Source organism: Mesoplodon bidens, assembly GCF_964165515.1.
Source record: "Mesoplodon bidens genome assembly, chromosome: 19".
NCBI classification, from domain to species: domain Eukaryota; kingdom Metazoa; phylum Chordata; class Mammalia; order Artiodactyla; family Ziphiidae; genus Mesoplodon; species Mesoplodon bidens.
Genome location: NC_138179.1, coordinates 29,865,881 through 29,892,624, shown reverse-complemented (window position 1 = coordinate 29,892,624; position 26,744 = coordinate 29,865,881). Strand labels below are relative to the sequence as shown.

Here is a 26,744-nt window from a genome sequence, read left to right as displayed (position 1 = left end):
GTTACAAACCAAAGTTACAGTAACACAAGCTTTCACATTAATATTTTTTTCTTCAAAGGTATGTTTCTTGGTTATAGAAAACAAAAGGTATGGTTACAAACCATTGTTATAGTAATTCTAGTTTTTATAATTGCCAATGTATTTATCTTTACTGAGATCTCTATTTCTCCATAGGGCTTTGAGGTACTGTCCACTGTCCTTTCATGTCATCCTATAGGACTCCCCTGAGCATTTCTTGCAGGACAGGTCTAATGATAACAAACCTCTCAGCTTTTATCTGGTAATGTCTTGATTTTTCCCTCACTTTGGAAGGACAGATTTACTGGATAGAGGATTCTCGGTTGACTTTTTTGTTTTAGACTTTTAATATATCAACCTCCTTGTCTTCTGGCCTCCAAAATGTCCGATGAGAATTCTGCAGATATTCTTACTGAGGATTCACTTCTCTCTTGCTGTTTTCAAGATTTGCTCTTTGTCTTTTGAAAGTTTTTTTTTAATTGTCTTTTGAATTTTATTTTTTTATACAGTAGGTTCTTATTAGTTATCTATTTTTTACATATTAGTGTATATATGTCAATCCCAATCTCCCAATTCATCCCACCACCACCAACCCCCCTGGCCACTTTCCCCCGTTGGTGTCCCTACGTTTGTTCTCTACATCTGTGTCTCTATTTCTCCCCTGCAAACCGGTTCATCTGTACCATTTTTCTAGGTTCCACGAATATGCATTAATATACGATATTTGTTCTTCTCTTTCTGACTTACTTCACTCTGTGTGACAGTCTCTAGATCCATCCACATCTCTACAAATGACTCAATTTCGTTCCTTTTTTACGGCTGAGTAATATTCCATTGTACATATGTACTACATCTTCTTTATCCATTTGTCTGTCGATGGGCATTTAGGTTGCTTCCATGACCTGGCTATTGTAAATAGTGCTGCAGTGAATACTGGGGTGCATGTGTCTTTTTCAATTATGATTTTCTCTGGATATATGCCCAGTAGTAGGATGGCTGGGTAATACGGTAATTCTATTTTTAGTTTTTTAAGGCACCTCCATACTGTTCTCCATAGTGGCTGTATCAATTTACATTCCCACAAATAGTGCAAGAGCATTCCCTTTTCTCCACACCCTCTCCAGCATTTGTTGTTTGTAGATTTTCTGATGATGCCCATTCTAACTGATGTGAGGTGATACCTCACTGTAGTTTTGATTTGCATGTCCCTAATAATTAGTGATGTTGAGCAGCTTTTCATGTTCTTCTTGGCCATCTGTATGTCTTCTTTGGAGAAATGTCTATTTAGGTCTTTTTTTGTGTGTGTGGTACGCGGGCCTCTCACTGCTGTGGCCTCTCCCATTGCGGAGCACAGGCTCCGGATGTGCAGGCTCAGCAGCCATGGCTCACGGGCCCAGCCGCTCCACGGCATGTGGGATCTTCCCAGACCCAGGATCATCCACAACAGTGAATTCCATCATTCTGTCTTCCAGGTCACTTATCCGCTCCTCTGCCTTAGTTATTCTGCTACTGATTCCTTCTAATGTATTTTTCATTTCAGTTATTGTATTGTTCATCTGTTTGTTTGTTCTTTAATTCTTCTAGGTCTTTGTTAAAGACTTCTTGCATCTTCTCGATCTTTGCCTCCATTCTTTTTCCAAAGTCCTGGATCATCATTCATCATCACTATCATCATTCTGATTTCTTTTTCTGGAAGGTTGCCTATATCTTCATTTAGTTGTTTTTCTGGTGTTTTATCTTGTTCCTTCATCTCGTACCAAGTCCTCTGCCTTTTCATTTTGTCTTTCTGTGAATGTGGTTTTCCTCCCACAGGCTGCAGAATTGTAGTTCTTGCTTCTGCTGTCCGTCCTCTGTCTTTTGAAAGTTTGACTGCATGTCTTGTGATCTTTTGGAGTTCATCTTACTTGGAATTTGTTTAGCTTCTTGTGCAGGCCATTCTTCATTTTATTGTGCTTGGCAGATACTGTGTTTTTTGTTTTTTGTTTTTTACAGACTGAAGGTTTGTGGCAACCCTGCATCAAGCAAGTCTACTGGCACCATCATTCCAACAGCATTTGCTCACTTTATGTCTCTCATGTCACATTTTGGTGTTTCTTGCAATATTTCAAACTTTTTCATTATTATCATATTTGAATTGGTGGTCTGTGATCAGTGATATTTGATGTTACCACTACAGCTCAGTGAAGGCTTGATGATGGTTAGGATTTTTTTGACAGTATTTTTAAATTAAAGTATGTACTTTTTTTTTCTTTTTAGCCAATGCTATTGCACACTTAATAGACCACAGTATAGGGACTTCCCTGGTGGCGCAGTGGTTGGGAATCCGCCTGCCACTGCAGGGGACATGGGTTCAAGACCTGGTCCGGGAGGATCCCACATGCTGCAGAGCAACTAAGCCCATGCGCCACAACTACTGAGCCTGCACTCTAGAGCCCGTGAGCCACAGCTGCTGAGCCCACGTGCCACAACTGCTGAGGCCTGTGCGCCTGGAGCCCGTGCTCCACAAGTGAAGCCACCACAAGGAGGCCCATGCGCCACAATGAAGAGTAGCCCCCCACTCGCCGCAACTAGAGAAAGCCCGTGCACAGCATCAAAGATCCAATGCAGCCAAAAAATAAATAATAAATTTATTAAAAAAAAAAGACCACAGGATAGTGTGAACATAACTTCCATATGCAATGGGAAACCAAAAATTCGTGTGGACTCACTTAATTGCAATATTCGCTTTATTGCAGTCGTCTTGAACCAAACTCACAACCTCTAAGGCACGCCTATATGTTTATATTCATGTGTCTCACGAAATTCGGAAATTTTTCAGCCATTATTTATTCACATATTCTGCCTCTTTCTCTTTCTTCTTCTCAGGCTCCCACAATGCATATGTTGGTCCTTTCAATGGTGTCCCATGGATCTCTTAGGCTCTGTTCCTTAGCCTCAATAATTTCCACTGTCCTATCTTTAAGTTCACTGATTCTTCTGCCTGCTCAAATTGTCTTTAAAGCCTTCTAGTCAATTTTTCACTTCAGTTACTACAGTTTTCGGCTCCGTAATATTTTTGGTTTTCTTTGATATTTTTATTTTGTTCACACATCATTTTCTTCACTTTCTCCACATCTTTAGTTCTTTGAGCATCTTTTTTTTTTTTTTTTTTTTTTTGCTGTACGTGGGCCTCTCACTGTTGTTGCCTCTCCCATTGCGGAGCACAGGCTCCGGACGTGCAGGCTCAGTGGCCATGGCTCACGGGCCCAGCCGCTCCGCGGCATGTGGGATCCTCCCCGGACCGGGGCACGAACCCGTGTCCCCTGCATTGGCAGGCGGACTCCCAACCACTGCGCCACCAGGGAAGCCCTCTTTGAGCATCTTTAACAGTTGCTTTAAAGTCTTTGGCTAATATGTCTGCCATTAAGTCTTTTTCACGGACAGATTCTGCTGAATTCTTTTTTTCCTTTCAACAGACCTTCCTGTTTCTTTGAATGCCTTGTGATTTTGTTGCTGTTGTTATTGTTTTTGCTGAACACTGGACATTTAAATCTAGTAATAGCGTAACTCTGGAAATCAGATTCTCCCCCTTCCCCAGTGTTTACTGGTTTGTTATTTATTTTTACTGTTGTAGGCTCTTTGCCAGGGATCAGCTGGAGGTATAAACTTCAGTTTTTCTCAGGTCTTTTCTGAGCCCTTCCCTGGATGTGCAGTCACTTTTAAATTTTCTCATATATGCAATTGTTTTTGAGTGTCCTACTCTTTATTGTCTGACTCCTGAGAGGTGGAAGGCAAAAATGAAGCAGGGAGAGGTTGTCATCCAGAGGGGGAGGCGCAGCGACAGTGGCTGCCCCCTCTTCATCTGCACTCTGATCAGAAGCAGCAATCAGCGATCAGGCATAGCGCCCTGATATTCAGAGGACAGGATCCTTTCTACCCACCCTCGTTCCTGCAAGCTGCTCCAAAAACACGTGTACGGCCCTGCCATGTGGCTGGGGGTAGGAGATCGGAACCTGCGACTGTACTATGAGCTAAAACTGACTGAAAATTAACCACAGTTTACTAAGTCTTCCCCTGGAAACTGTAAACCTTCAGTAGAGTACATAGTTCCAAAATAGTTATGTCATTGGTGTTACTTTAACCATATTATTTTCTATGACTGATCCCAAGAAAATCTGAGGTATCAAACCAATAAAACCATGTAGTCAACAGTTTATAAAAATATATCTTTATTATTTCAATGTTCTTGCATGATACAGATACCTAGTCATATAAACATGGTCTTCCTGTTAAATATAAATTAAACACAAAAAACTATAAACAAATCAGCAATATTACCGGAAAATCCTCCCAAACCATGAATCCTTATTAAAAATGTACACAGGGACGATGAACCAATCTTAAACTACCATACTCTGAAACTTAACTGCAGCCAAATGTAAACGTTTAAAGAAGCAATAGAGGGCAAAGTGATATGGAATAAAACTATGATGGGTTTCTCAACTCCACATACAGTGAGCCAGGCCAAACGACTCCATCTGACATTTCAGCGAAGTATCCTCTTTGTGTAAAAAAGATCAGGGTCTGTCCTCAAGCTACAGGGTAATTTCAAGGCAACCACAGAAGAGCATGGCCAGAAGACTTGGTCGTCAGATAACGTCAGAACACGAATTCCAGATGATCCAAAGAGGAGGAAAACATCCACTCCACCCCAAAAGGCATTCCCAGAACCCTAACTTAAAACCAGATTACTAACAATGACTACAGATCAGAACATAACCTGGAAATTCACAAAACTCACATATGCATGCTCTACCTGGAAAACCCTTGCTGAACTTCAGAAGAGAAAGGTTCAACCTCAAGAGAGGGTATGACATTGCAGCTAAGATATCCCAGGTGGAGCTGGCCTGACATGTTTCCCTGTAAATTTTGAGATCAGCATCCACGAGAGGCATGAGATGCACACCTTCCTCACGTTCTTCTCTCCCAGGGGTGCGCGAAGGTAGGGGACTAACCGTCACAAGTCTCCCATTGCCCTCTTCAGGGCTGGAGCAATTCAAATAGCTTGCGGGATGGTGCCAAGAACTACACCAGGCCTGCATCCCACACAGAGGGCAAAGTTCAGCCCCAACAGCTTCCATTCCTTACTAGGAAACAGCTTCACGCAGGCAGCTTGGAAACGGGAGGAACAGCCTGAGAATGCCACCAGAGCCCTGTGTCTGAGCTGCACGGCACGGACGGACGTCACCACATCCCAGGAGGCCCACCCAGACACAGCGTCCCAGGACGGGCTCAGCTGCGAGGTTCCACGGCCGCGGGGCTGCGGACGGTGGACATGAGGTGCGACTTGTAGGTCTTGCTCAGGCCCGTCATCCAGAACTTGAGCAGCTTCACGTTGTCCTCCTCGGATGCCCCAAGGACACTCAGGAGCCGCTGTGTGTCCTCCCTGGGCCGACTGTCCACCTTGGTGAACTTAAAGAGGACCTTCACTTTGCTGTAGAAAACCAAAACCAAACACTCAGCTCCAGCAGAACCGTCAGAGAGTTCTGGTCCTGGGGCCTGAATGGCTTCCAGACCAGCAACGGCTCAGCAGGCAGAGCGGGAACTGAAACGGGAGAGACAGCACGGCAGAGCGGCAGTGCGTGCCTGCACCCAGGCTCTCCCATTTCCCCACCGGTGCTAACGCTGGTGCAGCCAAACAGGGAGATTAAAAAGACAAATGTCCCTCCCATTCATAAAAGGGACAGGTGGCTCCTAAGCTCCACTGTACCGTCTGAAATCAGAACAATGTTTGACTAATTAAATTTGACAGAAAATTACTAAGAAGGCGGGAGGAAATACAGTAACTTGCTTAATAAGGAGGGAACATCTGCTACCTGACCTTCCAATTCTTAAGTTAACTAAGCATCAAAAATAACTGCCTCCCTTGGAAAGCACAGAGCAGTGTGAGGCTCAGGGGTGCGGGCTCACCTGCTCCAGGTCGCCCAGCCAGGTCAGCACGTGGTGGAGCCCTGCACCTCTCCTCCACACCCCCTCCTGCAGCGGCCACGGCCTCACCTCTGTCTCTGGCAATGGCTCCTGCTTCTCCTGCTGCCGGCAGCCCAGCCCTCCCCTGAAAGCACAGACTCTAGGGGCCGAGGTGGCACCTGCTTACTTCATCCACTCCTCCTTGAGGCAGACGAGGCACTGGTCAACCACGTCCACCGACAGATTCTGGTTGGTCAAAGCCGCTTCCACTTTACTCAGGATGGTGGGGCCAGCTGGGGACAAGCGAGGCACGGCGGGTGGGTCAGCACGGGCAGGGCAGGGGCAGCCTCAGCCCTCCCCCCAGCCCACTCGCTGGGGAGAGAGAAGCCCTGCTCAGCGGCACCCACCTCGGTCTGCGACTACGGCACTCCCACTGGTCACCACGAACTCGTGCTTGCTGAGGGACTGCTCGTCCTCACACCCGGCCGGGTGCAGGCTGGAGCGGGCGGCCGTGTGCACTTCTACCACCACAGCAAACTCTGCGGCGACACAAGACACGCTGCCCGTCAAGTACTCTTCACCCCGGGACAAAGCCCCTCATTTGCGGCTCCCAATCATCTCAGATCATCTGGAGAAAACTCCAGCCTCCTGAGCTGAACACTCTGGCACTTAAAATCTTTGGTAGCTTGTGAATAGAGTTAAGGGTTCACTTTTGAGTCAGTTAAACTAATAATGCACTGTATTATATTGCTACAAATCACTGCGTATACCTCCATTGGTCTAATACTAAACAGCCCTGGGAGAGTGGTCCCGCTACAACATAACCCATTTTACAGATGGGAAGACAGACTCAGAGAAGCTAAGTGACTTGCACAAGATCGCATGGCTAGTGGTGGTAACAATATCAAGCCCATCTCTGAGATGAGAGCCTGTGTTCTGAACGCTGCCTCTTGGACTCATGGCCCAGCTGGTTGCTGAGAAAGTGACAGCTCTGTGACCAACCTTCCCACCGCTCTCACGGATGTGCCTGGAGGAGGCCTAGACGTGCCAAATGCAGGGATGTGCACCCACAAAGGGATGTGCTGATCCTGACCCCCCCAAACCAAGAATGAGGGATGCTCATCAGCTTCCTGGCTCTCTGTCTAGAGCAGTAAGCTTGTCAGTCCTGAGGGCGGAGGGGGGCAGAGCAAAGGCCACTGAGCTGATGAGCATCAGGGACGGATTTAAGGCAGATAAACACAGGAGAACAGAAAGAGGAAGGAAGACCACAGGCGGAGGGTTCAGTCCAGTGGGCCTCCTGAGCCACCTCAGGGCCCCAGGACTGGGACCCGCCCCACAGAGAGCCACACCCCAGCAAGCGGCCCAGCCCAACCCTCACCCATCTTCAAGACAGACACTAGAAGCCAATGCCATGGGGAAAGCTGGTCCTGCAACGTGGATCTTCCCGCCTGAGGCCGGCAGGCATCGTCCTCAAACCCACAGCTGAGGTCCAGTCACGTGGTTTCACTTCTGAGCCCTGACGTGCAGGGGTTCAGCCCAGACCGACGCGGCACGCACCTGAGGCCAGCACATGGGGAGGGATCTGCACGTGGGGGCCGAGCCCCAGGAAGTTGCAGCGGTAGGCCTCCTCGTACTGGCTGCTGTAAGGGATGACGCGCACACAGCCCACGGGCAGCATGGTCTGAAGGACAGAACAACCCAGAACTGAGTGCTGCCCCGCCCGAGTCCCTCACCCACACCCCACGAGCCCCCTGCAGCTCGGTCCAGAACCCTCTCATCCCGGCCCGCTCTGCAGGGTTAACTCTTCCATCATTCTCTGACTTCTCAGATGTTTGTCTCTTCCCTCACCCACCAAAGGGATTCTAAGTTGTCTGAGAGATTGTTTCATCTTGTGCCTTCATGGGCCCAGGCAGAGGGCTGGCACGCACACACGCTCAGAGCCAGACCTGGGCCTTGGCACCCCCTACACCTGTGGGACGGAGACAGCACGCCACATGTGCACTCCAGCCGGCCCATCGATCAGGCTCTGTGCAGAGGACCACGTGGGGACCCAGGCCCGCCTCTGTGGCACAGGTGGCTTCTCAAAGGGATGCGGGGCTTGGGGAAGGGCGGATGAGAGAGTAATCAGTCTGTCAGAACAGCATAGACTCCTTGCTCGAAATGAAAGCCAAAAACGACTACCTTTTTTTTTCTTTCATTTTTTTTTGGCTGCGCTGCGCAGCCTGTAGGATCTTAGTTCCCTGACCAGGGATAGAACCTGGGCCCTCGGCAGTGAAAGCACAGATGAATACCATTTTTTTTTTTTTTTTTTTTTTTGCGGTATGCGGGCCTCTCACTGCTGTGGCCTCTCCCGTTGCGGAGCACAGGCTCTGGACGCGCAGGCTCAGCGGCCATGACTCAGGCTCAGCGGCCATAGCTCAGGAGCCCAGCCATTCCGCGGCATGTGGGGTCTTCCCGGACCGGGGCGCGAACCTGTGTCCTCTGCAACGGCAAGCAGACGCTCAACCACTGCGCCACCAGGGAAGCCCAGTACCATTTTTAACAGTGGAGAAAAACACACAGATCTTAGATTCAGGAATGAACCTCTGCAACGAGTCTCTGACACATCTTAACAGATTTTTTAAAAACCCACTAGGCCAGTACCATCCTGCCACAAAACACAAAAGAAAGAAGATCCTCTCACCCGAAGAACTTCAAAGGCCGAATGGACAAGGTCTGCATCTCTACTTTTCCAGATCACCTGGTTCCCCATGAGGACGTGCCAGGCCAGTGTGCGGAAAGATGGGGCACCCAGGACCTGAAAAACACGGTGCACTGCTTTCTGTCCAGAGGAAGTTATTTGTGTGTTCGTCTAGAAACTTTCTCTGTAGAGTGAAGGAAGACGGGCAGGAGAGAGGAAGTCACCTATCTTCTCGGGGAGGCTGGGTGACTTGCCCGAAACCAGGAGGAGGGATGGCCCCGTGCTCACACCTGAAGGTCCGACCCCAGAGCTCTTGTACACTTCAAGATCTTTTCCCCAATTCTATTTTTAAAGATTTGAAGCAGATAAAGTATTAGCTCTTTGCAACATGTACGCTCTCTCTACACCCTTAACTTTGGCCTAACCACTCGAAAGAGAGCCAGGGTTGTGAGTCTTCAGCACCAAGGAAGAGCTCGGTCTTGATGCCGGAAGCCCAGGGCTGCCCCGCTGAGCGGATCCATGTCCGGAGCCCCAGCCTCTAACCATGTCCTCTGGGGCTGTGAGTCTCTCAATCTAGGGGCTGTGATTTCCTCATCTGTCCTGTTTTTATCCTGCTTTAACCAGCTCTAATTAACTCCATGGCACTGACGTTTCAGAAGAGCTCAGCCTGTTGTCTTAGGGCTTGTGAACATGGCCAGAAAACAAGAGGAGGCTGTGGCACTGCCTTTCACCAACCCTACCAGCCCCCGAGGACTCCACCTCCGGTGGGATTCAAGATCCTCTCCAACTGTAATCCACATTAGCTGTAACCTACTGTAATCAACAAGGACTGTGGCCAAATCAAGGACGATTTAAATGAATGGTTTTCACCCCAAAGCCCCACAGAGCACCTGCCGGTAAACCAGGCTTTACTTCATTTTCCAAAATAAAAATAACTGTTTTCTGACAGAATTCATGCTCAATGTAAAAGTAAACAGAGAGAGGGTCTACGAAAGGCCAGCCTGCTTTGTGATTTGGCAGTCACTCCTGCTGCCCTCCCGTGTGGCGAGCTGCGCCCGCGCCCCCACCCCCACCCCCGCGGTGCAGGCTCCTGCGGCTCCTAGCGAACAACCGGCCCTCGCTCGGATGCAACTCCTAGGGTCGCACGTTCAGGTTGTTTCCAGTTCTTTGTAAGAAAGGCCACTGTTTTCAATTTGCAAAGCATCTACGCTGTGTGCAAACCAACAATGCTGTTCAATTCCTTTAGAAGGTTCCAGAATGACAAGATTAGAGAACCATGAGAAGCCAACCGTTGGGCCTTTCTTTAGAGAAAGCCCCTCCATCCTCACCGAGCCTGGGGCTAAGACACCCCAGATGCCCCCTGTCATCTACAGCCACCCACCAAGAAGGTTCTTGGTCACTCCTGAACACAAGAGACCCAAAGGACAAGGTGTGCTGGATGGAGATGAGCCGGAAGGAGAGGACGGGGCTCTTCTCCTGAGTTTCTGGTCCAGGCTCTACCCCTCTACCGCCTACCTGCCTCATGTGCCGAAGGGATTTAAAGACAGAGAGCTTTCGGGGCTGCCAGTTTCCACAGTCTGAGAGCAAGGACGAATCTGTTGGGCACTTGGTCAGCTCCCGTCCCTCGGCCCCCTCTGGCAAGACAGGGGCTTTCTCCTCCTCTTCAGCCTCAGAGTTGCCCCAGCTTTCTGATTCCTCTTCCAAGTCTGCAAGACAGACAACAAATTCAGTTACGAAATGTGCGTCCCTAGATTCCTTCGTTCTCTGGATGCGAGTCTTTGCACACGACCACTTCAGCCCAAGGCATCTTGTGGTTAAACCGGTCAGAAGGCTACTGATTTCTGGTTCGGACCAGTTGTCTACTCTACCTGCTGCCACTGGAGTCCTGGGGTGGGCCAGGAGCGCTCAGTCTGCTATGTTCTGTCCACTGCTGGTTGGAAAAGTCAAGTCAACGATAAGGACGCTAACTGTGTGGGCGCTCCCCTAAAGTTGTCCACACGTTCTGTCCTTTAATCCTCTCGCCTGCCCTGGGTCAGTACTGTTCTCCCTGTCTTACAGAAAGGACTATCTGCTATCTCAATGCATCATCACGACAACCCCAGGAATGCAGCCTCCTCACTGCACAGCTCGAGTGAAGGGGCCTTGCTGTGCACACAGAACACACACATCTTGGAGCCCGGAGCTGAAGGCAGGTCTGTACAAGCTGCAGTGTGTGCTCTGAACCCCATGCTCATCTTGTGACCAAAATACAATCCAAGACATGACAGTGAGCACTGCATGCCTGCACTTCTCTCTCTCCTGACACACTCGGCTCTCCATGCAAATAAGTCTCACCAGCAGACTGCCCGTGCCACCTTCACTAACCTAGACACCTGTAATCGCTATGATAAATGGTTCCGGGCCGACCGTACCGTGAGGGCGCGGAAGTGGACCGCGCTTCCGTCTTCTCTGAGCGAGCCCTGCCTTGATGAACCCGCCCGCCCTCCCCTTCGCAGGGAAGCCTGCTCAAGTGCAGGTCACCGGATGACAGGAACAAGCTCGAAACAGCTCCAGCTTGTTACGGTCAATCATTTGCAAAAAGAAGCACGTTGTAACAGAGGACACATAAGACGCATCATGAGTCTCGTTCACCCCACCCCACATTTGAGATCCTGGACCTACGTCACTGAAAATCCAATCATCTCCAAAAGAAAAGCAGACTCCCAGACTCCCCTGGGCAGTTACTTAGAACACCCAGATGTGGAGATCTGATTGCAAACCTAGGGAGGGCGGCCCAGTTACCAGGAGGCTTGGGAACCACCGCGCTGATGAAAACCTCGGGTCCAACTGAAGGACATTTTACTGCTGACGAGCAGAGAGCAGGTCCCCATCCAGACAGGTCGAGTAAGTGCTTCTTGTACAACAGGGACACAAAAGCCTCACTCGAACCACCTCTCCAGAGCGACAGCCCCTGGGGTGGTCTTTCCCAACCTGCCCGGACAGACTCTTACACGTGACTGTCAAGGAAGATGAGGCAGGAAACCACAATAAAACCACGAAAAGCAAAGGGCCAGCTTTTGCAGACGCTGCTTCTGGGGTCCGCTCCGTCAGCTCTCTCTGCTGGGATGGAGGAGAGGGGAGCTGAGCGCGGAACGACCCCAGGCCACCGCCGGCAGAGGCTCCCGGCACGAGCACCTCCCAGCTCACCCGCAAGCTGCTCCATCTGGACCAAGGTGTCCTCAGTGGGCGCGCCTTCCAGGAGCTTCTCAGTCAGCCGGCTGCCGCACGCCTTCAGGAGCCTGGGAAACAAAGTGCCACCTATGCAGTGTTCTCGCCAAAAGGAGAACTAGACCCGAAGCCAATCAACCCTCTTGAGCTAATGACTGGTTAACAGAAAACATGGGCATAAAAGAACGAGTTGAGTACCACCACGAGGATTCGATCAGACAGAGGGGTTCCTACAGGACGCACAGCCCAGGCCTCCAACAAAAGGCAGGGAGGCTGGGGCAGAGGTGCACGAGGCGCTGCTCTAGACTAAGAGGCCTGGCACGATCCGCGCCCTGTGGGGTGGAGCGCTGGTCCCAATGCCAGAGTCGACTCTGAGGCAAAGCAGGAAAAGTGAACGTGGACTGGGCTGGATGATGCTAAGCAATGAGTCCATTTTGTTGGATGTGATAATGGGTTTATGGTTGAAGTGATACAACTAAGATTTGCTTTAAAAAACATTCCAGAAAAAAAAAAAGTGAAGGACAGATGAAAAAGCAGTAAAATGTCGCTAACTGCTGAAGTAGGAGGGTGTGCAGTTCCTTGTAGTATTATACCTTGGGTCTGTCTGAAAATTTCCCAAATTAAAATAATTCCTAAAAGACAAGAGGAACTGTCTGTCGGGTGGGGGTGACAAATATTTTCCCCTTTAGTTTGCAGGTTCTCAAGAGCTGCACTCAAGGATTTACATGTGAGGAACGTCACCCACACCAGGACCTGATTTAGGTGATGCTGCACAGGAATGAGAACCTGGGGGGTCTTTGGAAGGAATGTATCCTGCAGTGGGAGGAACAGAGACAACCTGTGCCCGGAGGACAGGCTGTGGTGGATTCTAAGTGTGTCCACAAATCTGTCGATACTCCTCCCTTCCAAAGGCGGAGCCCGGCCCTCCCCTCCCGCCTAGGCTGGGCTACTTCTAACAAGACCAGGTGCAGGCAGGGCCTGTGTGCCGCTAAGGCTGGGTCGTGAGAGCCAGCAGAGCCCACCTCACTCTCCCCGGATCACCCGCACCCACGGCCAGACCAACCTGCCAGCCCTGAGGGAGCCCAGCCTTCCCACGACAGCAGCTCCGCCTGAGAACCAGAGCCAGAACGGCCCAGCTCAGCCCCACCTCTGAGTCCTGACTCACAAGTGCTGTGCGAGACAAGCATTCACTGCTGCTCACAAAAAGGGAGAGACCACTGATCTTGGTCTAGGAACTTCACCTTAAAATTATCGCTGCGAAGTGAGCTCCGCCTTAACGAGACTTCCATGTGCTCAGGGGCGAGAAGGACTGAACCCAGCTCAGGACTCACGCGTCAGAGCACAGACCTGTCAGCAGCTGTCCCCCGCAACCTGTGTCCCCCCCAACCTGGGCACAGTCCGGCCAACACCCCAGCAGCCACGAGAAGACCAAGTCTGGTTACCAGGCGAAGGAGGTGTGCAGGCACGCCCACAAGCTGTCATCGTTTGTCAAGGACGTCAGCGAGCGGGCAGCGTTGCCGTTCCTCTGGTGCAGGAACGGTGTGAAAGCGGTGTTCATCCTCTGGGCACGCTGTGGGCACCCAAACTGCTCCGCCTCGAACACCTGATGCACAGGGGAAGGGGAAAGACCCTTAATGACAAAACCAGCCAGCAGCCCAGGCCCCAGTCTGCTCTCTGGGCCAAGAGCAAAGGAGGGCCCCAGGTCTCATCCGAAAGAGAACAGCTTTGTCCCCCAGCTGGAGCAGAAGCCACCTGAGAAGAGGCTCAGTTAGGAGTCTCTCCTGCAGCCTCCCCGACACCGACTCATCGGCACGTGACAGGGCTCAGGGGGCATCTGCGCTCTCCAGGTACCCCAGTTTCCAGGCACGGGGGGCTTCCGCTGCTCAGACCCCGGTGTGGGCGGGACATGTGACCACTTCCTGCGAGGAGGGGAGAGGAGCCAGGCCTCCAGCCCCACCTATGCACCCCAGCAGGCAACTGAGCAGCAATGCCACTCCAGCCTGACCACAGCAAGCAGACCTCTGCTTGCCTGTGATGGACGCAGAACATAAACAAGCTGCTGGGGTTTAAGCACTGTTTGCCACCAGCGCACCACTGGCCTCTCCTGGGCCGCCCCGGAGATGCAGGGCCGTCGCTGGAGATGCATGGTAGGTGCGGGTCTGTCACACCATTAGTGGACAGGCGGCTGAAATGATGGGTCAGAGGAAGCAGAGACAGCAGGGGTCAAACCAGGCATCTGACTGCAGTAGAGCCAGAGCCAAAAGAGAAGCAGGACAGTGACAGACTTGAGAGAGACACTGAAGCCAGCAGGACCGGCTGACCCCGGGCTGATCGCCGCGACTCCAACTCCACGGCAGCCAGGGGACTCCCAGTCAGGAACGCTGCCCTGCTCCTGGCCCCTCGCACAGAGCCCTCCCTCCCCGCCACCCATTGCCCTGCCTCGGGGCCACCTTGAGCGCCTTGCCCTGGAGCTCGTCGATGATCCCACGGATCTTGCCCAGCAGGAAGGGCCAGGAGTTGATGAGGTAGATGCGGTCCATCATGATGGCGATGATGCTGTACCAGCGCTGGAAGCCCCGGGCCAGGCTGTCCTTGATGAAGAACGTGTGGCTGAACACAAAGCCGTGCTGCTCGTCCCCAAAAAAGATGGGGCCCTCGCGGCCGGGGCACACCTGGGACACAAGGACAGCCGCTCCAGGACACCGCCCTCTGCACGCTGCAGCAGTCAAACCCTCCTGCTCACTTTTCTTTCTGCGCTAATTAATCAGCATCAATTACAGGGAGAGCGGAAAGGGCGCACGGATGAGAAAGGAAAACTCTGCTTTCATCTCTCCTGTGACCAACCGTCCTAAAGAGGACGTTCGTTACCATGAAACCCAAGGACCAGTAGAGTAGGTTCGTTAATGTTTCTTACCTTGAGTCATAAATGACTCGCATACAAGTATTACATCTACCCCAGGCTCAGCTTTGCCAACATCACCCACCTGGAATATACCAGAGAACTGGCAAGTCAAAACAGCCACTGCAGAGTCCACGTAATAAAAAATCTGCATCTGTTACGTGTAGGAGAGAACCTGGGTCTCCCTCACACACAACCCCACCAGACACGATCAGCTGCCCACCAGCAGGGACACAGCCAGGCGGGCACATGGCAGCAATGAGTGAGGACCATCAAGTGGGGCAGTGACAGGAAGCGTGAGCGACTAGACTGTGGACTCTCTGTGACAAAGACACAGAAGCTAAGACACCTCGACAACGGCAACCACTTGTCTTAGAAACACAGACTCAGGCGTCGGTGGGCTCAGAGAGCACGTGATGAGCACTGAGGCTCTGACGTGACAGAGACGACAAGAAGGTGACATCTGACGGGAGCCACACACCTGCAAACACTTCACACCTTAGCAACACGTCCACGAAGAACGAATAATGAAAGCCTGGCGCTTAAAATGGTGAGTTAGCAACGAACCAGGGTGCAACGTGACTCACTCCGGGACCTGCCCAGCCGTCTCCGGGCTGCCGTCTGCCATCCTTCCCATAACCGACACGGAGCTTGCTCAGGACGTGCTGGCGTGCACGTGAGCGACTCTCGCAGAGGTCCCGGGTCACGGGTACTCACCTCACAGCTCAGGCTCCGCACACAGGCCTGGCGGACGATGCTGAAGAGCTGGGGGTGGTTGGGGTGCTGGTGACTGACGTACTTGATCGAGGTCTCCTTGTCATGGCTGATGTACCCGGGATGCCCTGCAGCAAGTGACCGGCAGCCCTGCCCACGAGAAAGAAAAGAAAACCAGTTAGCCAGCAACATGCTTGCTAACTCTTATGCAAATCTCAAGCAGAAAATTCAATCTGTTTCGCATAAAAACAACCGGCTCCGGGGCTTCCCTGGTGGCGCAGTGGTTGAGAGTCCGCCTGCCGATGCAAGGGACACGGGTTCGTGCCTCGGTCCAGGAGGATCCCGCATGCCACGGAGCGGCTGGGCCCGTGAGCCATGGCCGCTGAGCCTGCGCGTCCGGAGCCTGTGCTCCACAACGGGAGAGGCCACAACAGTGAGAGGCCCGCGTACCGCACACACACACACACAAAAACCGGCTCCTAGAGTTATACTTGACTGAGGATTTCTGTGTTTCCCGAGTAGGAAAGTCAGGATGCACACATCACAAAGGTCGTCAGAGAGCATCGAATCTACTGAGCACGGAGATCACTGGACCTCCTCTACTGGCACTTACGCAGCAGGGACCCCGAAGAGCTCTGTACCCATCACCTCACCTAATCCAAGGAGCAAACCTGTGAGACAGTTACCGGGAGAATCCCCACCTCACAGGCGGCAAAACTAAGGCCCGGAGCCTCCGTCCTCGATCCGGGCACAACCACTTGGCAGGGACCTCGTGCCAAGGGAGGCTGCCACACTCTGGCACTGGCGTGGCTGCCTGAGAACACATGCTCAGACCCCCTGCCATGGGGAAGGGACTGGACCGGCGGCACTGGCTGCTGCCCCCTGAAGCCACTGTCATGTTGGCGCCAAGGCTGTGCGCCCCGGCGGCAGCCCCCAACCTGGGACTGCGCACAGAGGCCCCGGAGCCAGCCCCTCCCTGGGCGATGCAGGACACCTCCCAAGGCCGTTCCAGCTCAAGGACCCGCCCCCAAGGCCCCCACTGCCCAGGCCTCTTTCCTGCCGGCCTCTCCATCACAGGCAGCGGCCGTTCACAGTGGAGGGCCCTCCCCACCTCTGCTCCCCGCCCTCGAACCCTCACAATCAATCAGTCAAGCTCGAGCTCACCGACTGCTTCTCAGTGGAACCAAGCTAACACGGCTGCATTTCTGTCCACCCTGTAGTGACAGGTCCAACGCCACCCTGATTTCCAGTCCCGACCCAGGGCTCCACGTGAAGAAGCGGCCTGGTGCGGGGACCTAACCTCCATCCCCCAGAGCTCACGAAGCGGGCAGGGTGCCCGCGAGGAGGACGCCAGACTGAGGGGACGGGAGTCGAGAAGGCAGCGCATGGACACGAGTGAGCGAGGCGAGGCTGGAAGGGCAGGCCCCATGGTGGTGGCCAGCGTTGGCTGGCCCAGAGTGGTTTGAAAAAGCTAAAGCTGGGACGAAGGGAAAGGACCAGAGGGAAGGAAAGCAGCAAGTGCACACCACATGGCCCACGCCCGTGAGGCCACGTCCACGGCATGCGGCCTCCTGTCCACCCCCAGGAGGTCAAGCCCGAGCCCCGGCGGAGAAGAAATGCCCCCAACGCCCCAGGAGACACTGGCCTCGCACATGTCCGACTTCTTGGGTCCCGGGCTGCTGGACTCTGCGCTGGCCCCTTCCGCCGGGCTGTGGGCACGGATGCGGCTGCTCATCTGGATGCCGCCCTCCTCCTCCTCAGCGTGCTCGCCCCGGCCGGGGCCGTCCCCACTCCCCGCCCCTTGCGGAAGCGGGGCGTGCAGGACCTCCGTGCAGAAGAGCGTGCGGGGACCGTGGAGCTCGCAGAAGTGACAGAGCGCGACAATGGCATTCATGGTGCCCTGGAGACTGTGCCAGGCCTGCTGGGGAGAGGAGGGAAATGCCATGAGCTGGCCCCAGAACCTGCCGGCTCCGGAGCCCAGCAACCTCTGCTGTCCTCAACGGGCTTCTGTCCAGCAGAGGCAGGTCACCCAGCCAGGCAGCACTGCCCAGAACCCACTCTGGGCCAGCACTGCATCGGCTGCAGGGGACACAAAGCAGACATCGTCCCTGCCCACAAGGAGTTAGGACAAAGAAGAGGGGAAACATGACACGGGATCACACAGAAACCCTTCAGTCAGGACTGTGCGGCGGGGCCACGAGGTGGGCAGATGGGGACACATGGGGACACACACAGACAGACACAGAAAGACACACAGACACACAGACACAGACACAGACACACATACACACAGACACACAAAGACACACACACACACACACACACACACACACACACGCCGCTGCCCGGGGGCATCCGTTCCACGGACAGCAGTGGGGCGGCTCCCGTGTGCCGGGCGACGTTTCAGGTGATCACACACACACACACACACACACACACACGCGCCGCTGCCCGGGGGCATCCGTTCCACGGACAGCAGTGGGGCGGCTCCCGTGTGCCGGGCGACGTTTCAGGTGATGACACACACACACACACACACACACACACGCGCCGCTGCCCAGGGGCATCCGTTCCGCGGACAGCAGTGGGGCGGCTCCCGTGTGCCGGGCGACGTTTCAGGTGATGACACACACACACACACACACACACACACACACACGCCGCTGCCCGGGGGCATCCGTTCCGCGGACAGCAGTGGGGCGGCTCCCGTGTGCTGGGCGACGTTGCAGGTGACGTGATGCTGCCTCACGGAGCTCACCCTCCAGGAGGGCAGGGACACGCGGCACACCGCTTCCTCTCGTGCGGTGACCGCATTAGGGACCCAAGGACAGGGGTCCAGGGCAGAGAAACACTGGAGGAGGTGGGATGTAGTTTCGGACAAAAGGGCTCCCAGGTGACAACTGAAGGAACAGAGGGCGCCACGGGGGCTGAGGAGGGGCCGTGATGGGGTCTGAATGTCTGCAGAGCTGGGGGGTGAGGGCAGAAGACAAGCAGGAGGTGGATTTTAGGGGCCCTTCTAGGCCATGGTAAGACCTAGAACTTTTCTTCAAAGATTAGAGAACCTCTGGTGGGTTCTGATAAGAAACACAATGAATTAGAATGTTATTTTAAAAGATCGTTCCGGCCACTGTGCAGGAGCCAGGGTGGACGCAGGGAAGCCAGCTGGCCTGGGCCAGGGAGGGCGGGGGAAGGCGCTGAGGACCGTCAGAGCGTGACTGTGTCCCAGAGAGAGATGCAGACGCTGTTCACGGGCGGACTGTAGAGCACCCAGAAGGAAGCAGGGTACGTGGGGGATGGGAGAAGGCGGCCAACAGCAGCGCCTACTAAGCCTGCAGTGGAGATGATGGCGACAGGCCATGGGACATGGGAGTGGGGCAGTCAGGGCTGGGGCACCTGGGCCCCAGAGCTCAGACATGGGAGGGAGGAAGAGTTGGTCAAGGCGACAAAGGAGGACAGGCAGTGAGGTGAAGTCTAGGATCACTCCGGAGACCACGTGAGCAAAATCGCCCTGGAGGAGGACAGCAGAGGGCAGTGGGGTGGGGGGCATGGTGGGGACGCAGGCGCACATGCCCTCTGCGGGGAAACCTTAAAGGCGGGGTGTCTGTCCACTGGGCTCCAGCAAGTAGTGGAGAAACAGAGGCGGGACAGTGACAGCCCAGTCGACATGACACGTGGGACACAGCAGGCCTGGGAGCCAGGCTAAAGTGGGAACAAGTCTTCTCCAGACCACAGCAGCCAAGACAGTACCTGGGAGCCACATGTGGCAGCTCAGATCCGAACTAACGACGATGAAGAGCCCCCTTCCTGTCTCACCGGCCACCATTTTAAAAGGACAGCACAGACCGCGGGAGGGACATTTCCACCACCAGAGAAAGTTCTCTTGGACAGCGGTGCTCAAAACGGTGAAGGGCAATTCCAGCTACCGATGTCTGACTTAGTGGACACCAGCAGGATCCAAGCCCTCTTCTCTCTGGAGAACGCCACCCCCATTACAGAATCAAAGGTCAGACATGCTCTGTGCTCACCCCCTGGTCGGCAGGCGCAGGCCTGAGCGTGGCCTGGCCAGTCAGAGGCACCTGCTTGGGACGCTGAACCCAGAAGACAGAGGCAAGAGAGCAGACAGTGTGAACACACACGGCGGGCGCGGGGAGTCGGCAGAGCGGGTCCCGGGAGTGGCACCCTCGCCCACCGGGCCCGGCGGGTCCCTCCACGGGCCCTCGAGAGGCCTCCCGCTGGCGCCCGCACTCGGAGCCACTTCTCTACCCGCCTGCTCGCTCTGCCACCACCCGATGTCTGCGGTCAACCACTCAGCTGACGTGGGCCGCCCACCTGCCCGGCACAGGCTAGAGCGCGAGGGTCAGTAGGAGCGGCAGAGGCCAACCCAAAAGAGACATCTGGGGGTCAGACAGGGGACGGGAGGGGCAGCTGGAAGCCATGGCGAGCCAGGGCACGGAGGGCTCCCGGAGGGAGCTGAGCAGTGGGACAGAAGACAGCTTAAGACAGGAGGACATTTAGCTGGAAGACCTTGAGTTCCATGGAGATTCTGAACAGCAGGGACCAAGAGGGCAGGGCTGGTGAGAAAGGCCCAGAACGCTGCCCCCAGACCTCCAGCGGCTCACTCCTCCTCACCTCCCCTCCCTGCATGCCCCGTGCTCAGAGAGGGCCCTCCGCAGTGCTCACACCCAACCATCACTGTCTCAGTTCCCGACACACAGCGGGCACCAAACTGACGGGTGGTAGACAAGTGAATTTAGGAGCTGCCTGGAGAGAGGACAGTTGTTGCCACAGGAAGGGGAATGCTCGTGGATGATGTCAACACAAACCTCTATACTCAGCAGGACCACACAGCCACCACCCCGCCCAGGTGACAGCCAGCAAGGCCATTTCCAAACGAGTCAGGCAGTGCAACGGTGGTCAATACCTCAGCTCTAAGACTGACGCTTTCTAGATAAGGAAAAAAAGTCAGAGCCAATTCTAAGAGCAGTGGGCATGGGGGGAAAAATGCAAGCAGCTCACAGCCAGTCTCAAATGAGGACATCACACAGAGGACGTGGTTGTGAACGATTCAGCAGCCCACTTGCCTTGTAAGCAGCAGGCGACAGAAAGCTGACGTTGTGGTCAAAGTCTACAGCAATGTTTCATAAAGGAGCCCTCGTGATACAGATACTTATATGTAAATGTCTATATAAAACATAAGATATTTAAAAATACAAAGTCCTCATCCTTCCTGCTCTTGGTAATAAGGGGGCAGCAGCCACATCATGTCCGTTTAACCCTTCCGGCCACAGGCCCACCCTTACGTGGGAAGGAGAGAGCAGAGGTGATGTTGCTAAGCTACTTCCCAGCATCCAGGATCAAAGTGCGCCAGGCTACTCTTACTTTGTTTTAAATGGGAAGCGCTCCTGTCTGACAAGAGTTCTTACTATTGGGATCAGGGGTGCCACAACCTAGATAAAACAGCTCTCCAGACCTACGCACGCGGAAAAACGTCTGTCTCCAGCCCAGAGCAGCCAGGTGACCTGTGACAGGTCCAAATACCTCTCTCGGCACCAGCCTAAAGCTGAGCCCCACAGGTCTGGGAGGGAACGATGGCCCGTGGCACCCGAACTAGGGCAGCATGAGGCCGGGTCTCCACTCACTGTCCGATTCCAATCTCTCTACCGGATGCCCAGCAGTCCTTCCTTTCCAACCAGCCTTCCAGAAACCAAGAGGCAGAAACCCTCCTCCGCCCGACAGGCTCAACATTACACCTTGAAGGGTAGGGTCCTGTCCACGCCCCCTCCCATCGCGACAGTGACGTGGGCACGACCCCCTCTCGCGGTGCACCCTGGCCCGGGTCCCTCTACCCCACTACGGTCCGCCCGAGGACCACGGAGGGTTAAGGATGCGCTGAGCACGGCAGCTCTCGACCCGCATCAGACACGCTGCAGCTCCCCGACGGCGGCCCGGCCTCGTGCACGGGGGACAGGCATGTGACACCCGAAGGTACCGCGGCGTCGCGCCACTGTCACTCAACCACTGGTAACCTGGCGCCTCAGCATGTCCTCTCGGAGACCCGGGTCCCCCGGCCACTCCGAGGGCCCCCGCAGGGCTGCCAAGTATCCTCGCGCTGGGGACCCAGTGCCTCCAGCCGCCGCGACCCACCCCTTCCGCAACCAGGCCGCGCCCGACCGCACCCGCCATACTGGTCGCCCCCTCAGCTCCAGGGTCGCCGGACCCTGCCACCCCGCCCCTCAGCCCGGCCGGCGGGCTCGGCCCCCGTCGCCCTGGACCGCGCGGCCCGACTGACCGGACAGGCCGGGGAGCCGCCCTGGCTCCAAGCTCCAGATCGCGTCGCGTCGCGCCGCGCCCCCTCCTGGGTCTCCGGCCCCCCCGCCTCCCCACACCCTCGGCCTCCCTCCGGGAATGCGGAGTGGCTCCTCTCACCGTGTACCCTAACAGATCCGCCGCGCCCGCCTCGGGGCGCGTGACTCGGCCGGGAGGTACCACCGCCCGGGCCGAGGAGGGGGAGCGCGCCGTCCGACGCCCCCACCCCGCGAGGCGCGCGGAGCCCCGCCAGACTCGCAGCCCGGGAAGACAGCACGAGCCCGGCAGCTCCAAAGTCCGGCGGAACGCTGCAGCGGCTGCCCGACTCCCTCCGCCGCCCCAGCCCGTGCCCCCACCGAGAAGCCCGGAGTGGTTCCGCCCGCGCGTGCGGGGGCGGCGGAGGAAACCATTCCAGGAGAGGGGAAGGATGCTTTAATTAAAAAAAGTTTTTTAAAGAGATTTGAGGAAAAATATATCTATCCCAGGACTCCCAGTCCACACCGAAGGAAGAAAGAAAGAGAACGTCTCGACGTTATAAAGGACGCTGTAATTCCTTTTGGTTTCACCGTTAGTTTTCATTAAATTTCCGATGGAACCAGTCTTCGGTGGAGCGTGCGGGCAGAGGGCGGGGCGGGAGGCGGTCGCCCGGTGACGCACGAACTGCGCGACGCCGGGGAAGGTGGGGCGGGGGTGCGCATGCGCGACTGGCTCCCTCTCTTCCCTACCGAGCCGCGCGTCAAGTTTTTTAAAAAAACGTAGTTATCGAGTGATAATCTTCTTGAACGTGGGCGCCTTTTATTCAGCCTGTGTACTTAGAGATCAGTCCGAAAGCCCTCAGGGCGTGATGTGACGTGGCCGAGGGCGAGGCCGAGGGCCGGGGGTTGACTTGCGGGACCGCTTGTCTCTGGCTCTTGAATTTTACTGAGTTTGCCAAATGCTCTTTGAAAGCCTTAGTGGAAAGGTTCCAGAAATGTTTGCAGCCTCCTACTATGTCTGTGCCTTTCTAATTTGTAAAAGAAAACATTTCCAACAACTGTAATCTTGTTATTTCCCATTTTCTCTTAGTGGTAGGTGTTTTTGAAACATTGGTTAGTCAAGTTTTAAGCCAAGAAAAAAATTGCTTTTTCATTTTGTAACTTTAATTCCAGGAATTAATTTCCTCAGTTTGTCACTGGAGGACACCATCTTGCTCAGATTATCTTTATTTCCATGATGATAGGCTAATGGAGGTCCCAAGTGAAGGAAGGTTTATTCAACCACTGACATTTTCAATAAAACTCAACGCGCATTCGACGGCAGCTCGACCCCATTTATTCCATTAATATCTTTCCCAGCACCACTTTTGGAGGTGCTTTCTCAAATAAATCTATAAATCTGTTTAAAAGTAACAACTACACGCCAATTCCTTGAATTAGTGAATTGTACCAAGGGTTAATTAAACTGACTCAAAGAGGATAAACTTTTAGGGACATTCAACAAAAGAGACATCTCAGAGGTCAGAAAATGTAACCCACCTTATCAGTGGGAAAGGCGATCAAAACTCAGCAGCAATGTTCACAAAGTATAGGTGACAATAATCCCCAATAATGCTCAACTAAATGAAATACCATGCTAAACTCAGAGCTTCTATCCCATAACAGGAATCTTAAGAAATGTTACCAGAAGTGTTGGATGTACCCTTGCCTGGCATTTACAGTCCAGAACATGTTTTTCCATCACTGAAATGGGCTCAATCAGAATGAAAGATTTCTTGATACTTTTCTGCCTTCCTACTGCCAAACGAAGGGGCTTTACTGGGGATGTATTGACAACTGAGCATCCAGACTGACGGGGTGCTTCACGGATGCCAGTTGCCAAGACCACAGAGCCAAGTGAAGAGAAAAAAGGAAAAGTCTCACTGTGAAAATGTCCTGTGAGGTTTTCAGGTGCACTCTCCCTAACATATGCCCTTGTGTAGCTATAGAATACAGCTGGGCTTTATCTCCGAGTCAAAACCACCATGTCCCTGAATTAGTTTTCAGTTTCAGAAAGAACAGGTATATTTTATTTGTAGGCAAATTGGATCTAATACTTTTAATCATGTCATTATTTTAAGGGTACTATAATAGGTTCCCTGTTATAAGAATAAATAATAATCCCAGCTTTCATTTCTTGCAGCAACCAAGACAACATTCCCTGGGTTTTTAGATATGTGTAACAGTTTGGGAGTCTGACCAGCTGCTGAACGGCAGCAAGCAAGTAATGGGTAATATTTCAGAAGGAGAACTCGTGCAGGACTTGTATATCATGTTGAGGTTTTGGGATATTAGACAGTCAACTCTGCGTATAACGTGTCCGGCCAGTTGCAAGGCAAGAATTACTAGTCGTCCAATATTATCTCTTAAAAAAAAAAAAACACCTAGTGTTTATTTTGCATTTTTTATCACAGCACCTTCAGAAAACTTTAAAAAAATTAATTCTCCTCCCCAATTAGAATTCAACTGATAGCTTGCTTGTGTTTTAATCTAATACTAGCTGCTTCTTAAACCCCAAGCAGCTAATTTTTAGTCTAATAATAAACTTTAACAGTCCATTATGGATACAGGCTTATTAAATGTCTTTTACAATTAGCAAAAGTTCTCTGGTTTCAGCTTTTGATTTTAGAACAGGATACAGATAGGATTTTGTCTTTGTGCACCACCGTTAAGTAATTTAACTGCCTAAAAAGAGTAGCCATCATATTTCCCCATTCACAAGTATCTGATTTACCCTGTCATTTATGTTCTCTGGGCCCTTTGCAACTGCTCAGGCTTACATGCAAATAACGGTTTTCTTCTACAAATTGGCTACTGTTTCAAGCTGCAACCCAGAAACTTAGAATTTACAAATCCAAAACTGCATCTTTGAAAAGCAAGTAATAGAAGAGGATGAGAACACAAGTTGACCATTGGCGTAGGCAGAGGAGGGAATGTGAACAAGGACGGTCCACCTGCGAACGCCACGCTTACGAAGCTGAGAGCTTTATAAGACCCTCTGCTAAATTATCTACTGGAAAAGTAAAAGCATTTGTCCCTGGTTAGATGACACAGGCATTATTATATCCTGTTACTAAGGCTAGTTAGGATTCTTCCCAGGAATGTTCTATTATCCAGCTTTGTTTGGGATTCTGATATACTAAACAAAGTAAAGAAGGTGACTTCCATGCAGGCCAGAAAAATTCCATTATTGCCTATTTAGTACCATTCTTTGGCTCAGAAAACATCTACTGTCATTTCAAAAACATGCAACCAGATGTTTCTTTAAAGAATACCTTATACTGGTATATCTCAAACTGTAGACCTCGCAGACCAAGCATACTCACCTAATAAAGTCTAGACTAGAAGCTGAATACTGTCCCTTTGAGGGGAGCGGCGGGGGGAGGTTTCCACTGGGCACCGATACAAATAGAAACACATATAAGGCAAGTACTGAATTCTGAGGGTGATCAGTTATTCTCGTTTATCTGGAGTACTTATCAACATTTGAGTACCGTGAAAAGACACACTTTAAGAGTCCACAGAGAAAGAGTAGGTCCACTAATGAACACCAACCCCAGGCTACATCCTCGGACCTCAGAAACTGCCCTAATTGCCTAGGTGCAAGCTCACCATCTTCTGGCACCACCAAAATGCTACAGGTATTCATAAGTGAACGTGGTCACAAAGTGAGCTGCTGCTGAGAATTAACTCCAAGGAATGGCTAAGGCTATCTTAACTATTCACGCCAACAGATTCTGCTAACTATTCAAAAACGAGACACAGGCATTGCCAGGCAACGTCTGCTCAGCATGTGGGGTCTCATGATCACTTCTAGTAACAAACGAGGCCACCCATCTTGACCCAAGATTTTCAAAAGCAACTGCTGTCGAGAGAAACCGCTGGCCAGTTTAATAGAAACAATGTAGTAGAGCCATTAACCACACATTAGGAAAGGGAAAAAAGTCTCCCAAGGGATTCACAGAATGTAGGTGGCTGGAGGAGGTGCCCAGTGGAACTGGGTCCCCGACTGATTGTGGAGGGGGAGGCCTGCCTCCTGGGCTGTATTGCCACGTGGACACGGGGGCTGCAGTGAGGCGGATCCCCAGCACCCTGTCAGGGTCCAGAGCCGACTGCATGGGGGCCTGCTCCTTCCCTCCTTAGGTTTGCAGAGCTCCAGCCCCCGAACCAAGAGAACACACGAGGGCAGGTGTGAGGGCCGGGAGTGAGGGCCCTCCTCCCCAACCCCGACAGGAGGGGCTCACATGACTGCCCTGCGAACGCGGGACCAGGCCCTAAACACCGGGCCCTCTGGAAATCAAAGTTTCAAAATAATGCGGTGTTTCAATGAATCACTATTCGGGGAAAAATCTAAGAGTGTCCATCCACATCAGGAGCCCACAAGAAAGTTACTTTTTCCTTAAATAGCCATGACTGGCAACTACTAGAATTCTCACAGTTGAGGTGATTTTAATTCAGATCCAGGTAAATGAGAAGTTGTCCAATTGTTTTTAAAAAAACAAAACTGTGTAACTTGCCACACTGATAGAAGGAAAAAAAATTTTTTTAATAAATTTATTTATGTTGGACTTCTTTGGGTCTTCGTTGCTGCCTGTGGGCTTTCTCTAGTTGTGGTGAGTGGGGGCTAATCTTTGTTGCTGCCTGTGGGCTTTCTCTAGTGGTGGTGAGCGGGGGCTACTCTTCGTTGCTGTGCGTGGACTTTCTCTAGTTGCGGTGAACGGGGGCCATTCTTCGTTGCAGTGCGCGGGCTTCTCACTGCAGTGGCTTCTCTTGTTGCAGAGCACAGGCTCTAGGTGCACGGGCTTCAGTAGTTGTGGCACGTAGGTTCAGTAGTTGTGGCTCGTGGGCTCTAGAGCTCAGGCTCAGTAGCTGTGGCCCACGGGCTTAGTTGCTCCACAGCATGTGGGATCTTCCTGGACCAGAGCTCGAACCCGTGTCCCCTGCATTGGCAGATTGTTAA

The 26,744-nt window shown here is 52.8% G+C and overlaps 1 protein-coding gene across 6 annotated transcripts; it reads right to left on the bottom strand.

Annotated features, from left to right (window-relative positions):
* Positions 1-4,233: 4,233 nt before the first annotated feature.
* On the bottom strand, positions 4,234-22,116 carry FLCN (folliculin). 6 transcript variants are annotated; one of them, XM_081218250.1, is made up of 12 exons: positions 21,891-22,116; positions 17,110-17,385; positions 15,468-15,614; positions 14,302-14,523; positions 13,294-13,454; positions 11,831-11,922; positions 10,160-10,350; positions 8,648-8,761; positions 7,522-7,645; positions 6,372-6,503; positions 6,152-6,257; positions 4,234-5,491 (listed from the first exon to the last, which is right to left on the bottom strand). In XM_081218250.1, exons 2-12 carry the CDS (start codon positions 17,356-17,358, stop codon positions 5,290-5,292), a joined length of 1,740 nt encoding a protein of 579 aa, XP_081074376.1. In that variant the 5' UTR covers positions 17,359-17,385; positions 21,891-22,116; the 3' UTR covers positions 4,234-5,289. The 6 variants fall into 6 exon arrangements, with proteins under 6 accessions (XP_081074376.1, XP_081074373.1, XP_081074372.1 ...); XM_081218247.1 differs by having other exon boundaries at positions 17,110-17,382; positions 21,891-21,966; XM_081218246.1 differs by lacking the exon at positions 21,891-22,116 and adding an exon at positions 21,754-21,839.
* Positions 22,117-26,744: the final 4,628 nt, after the last annotated feature.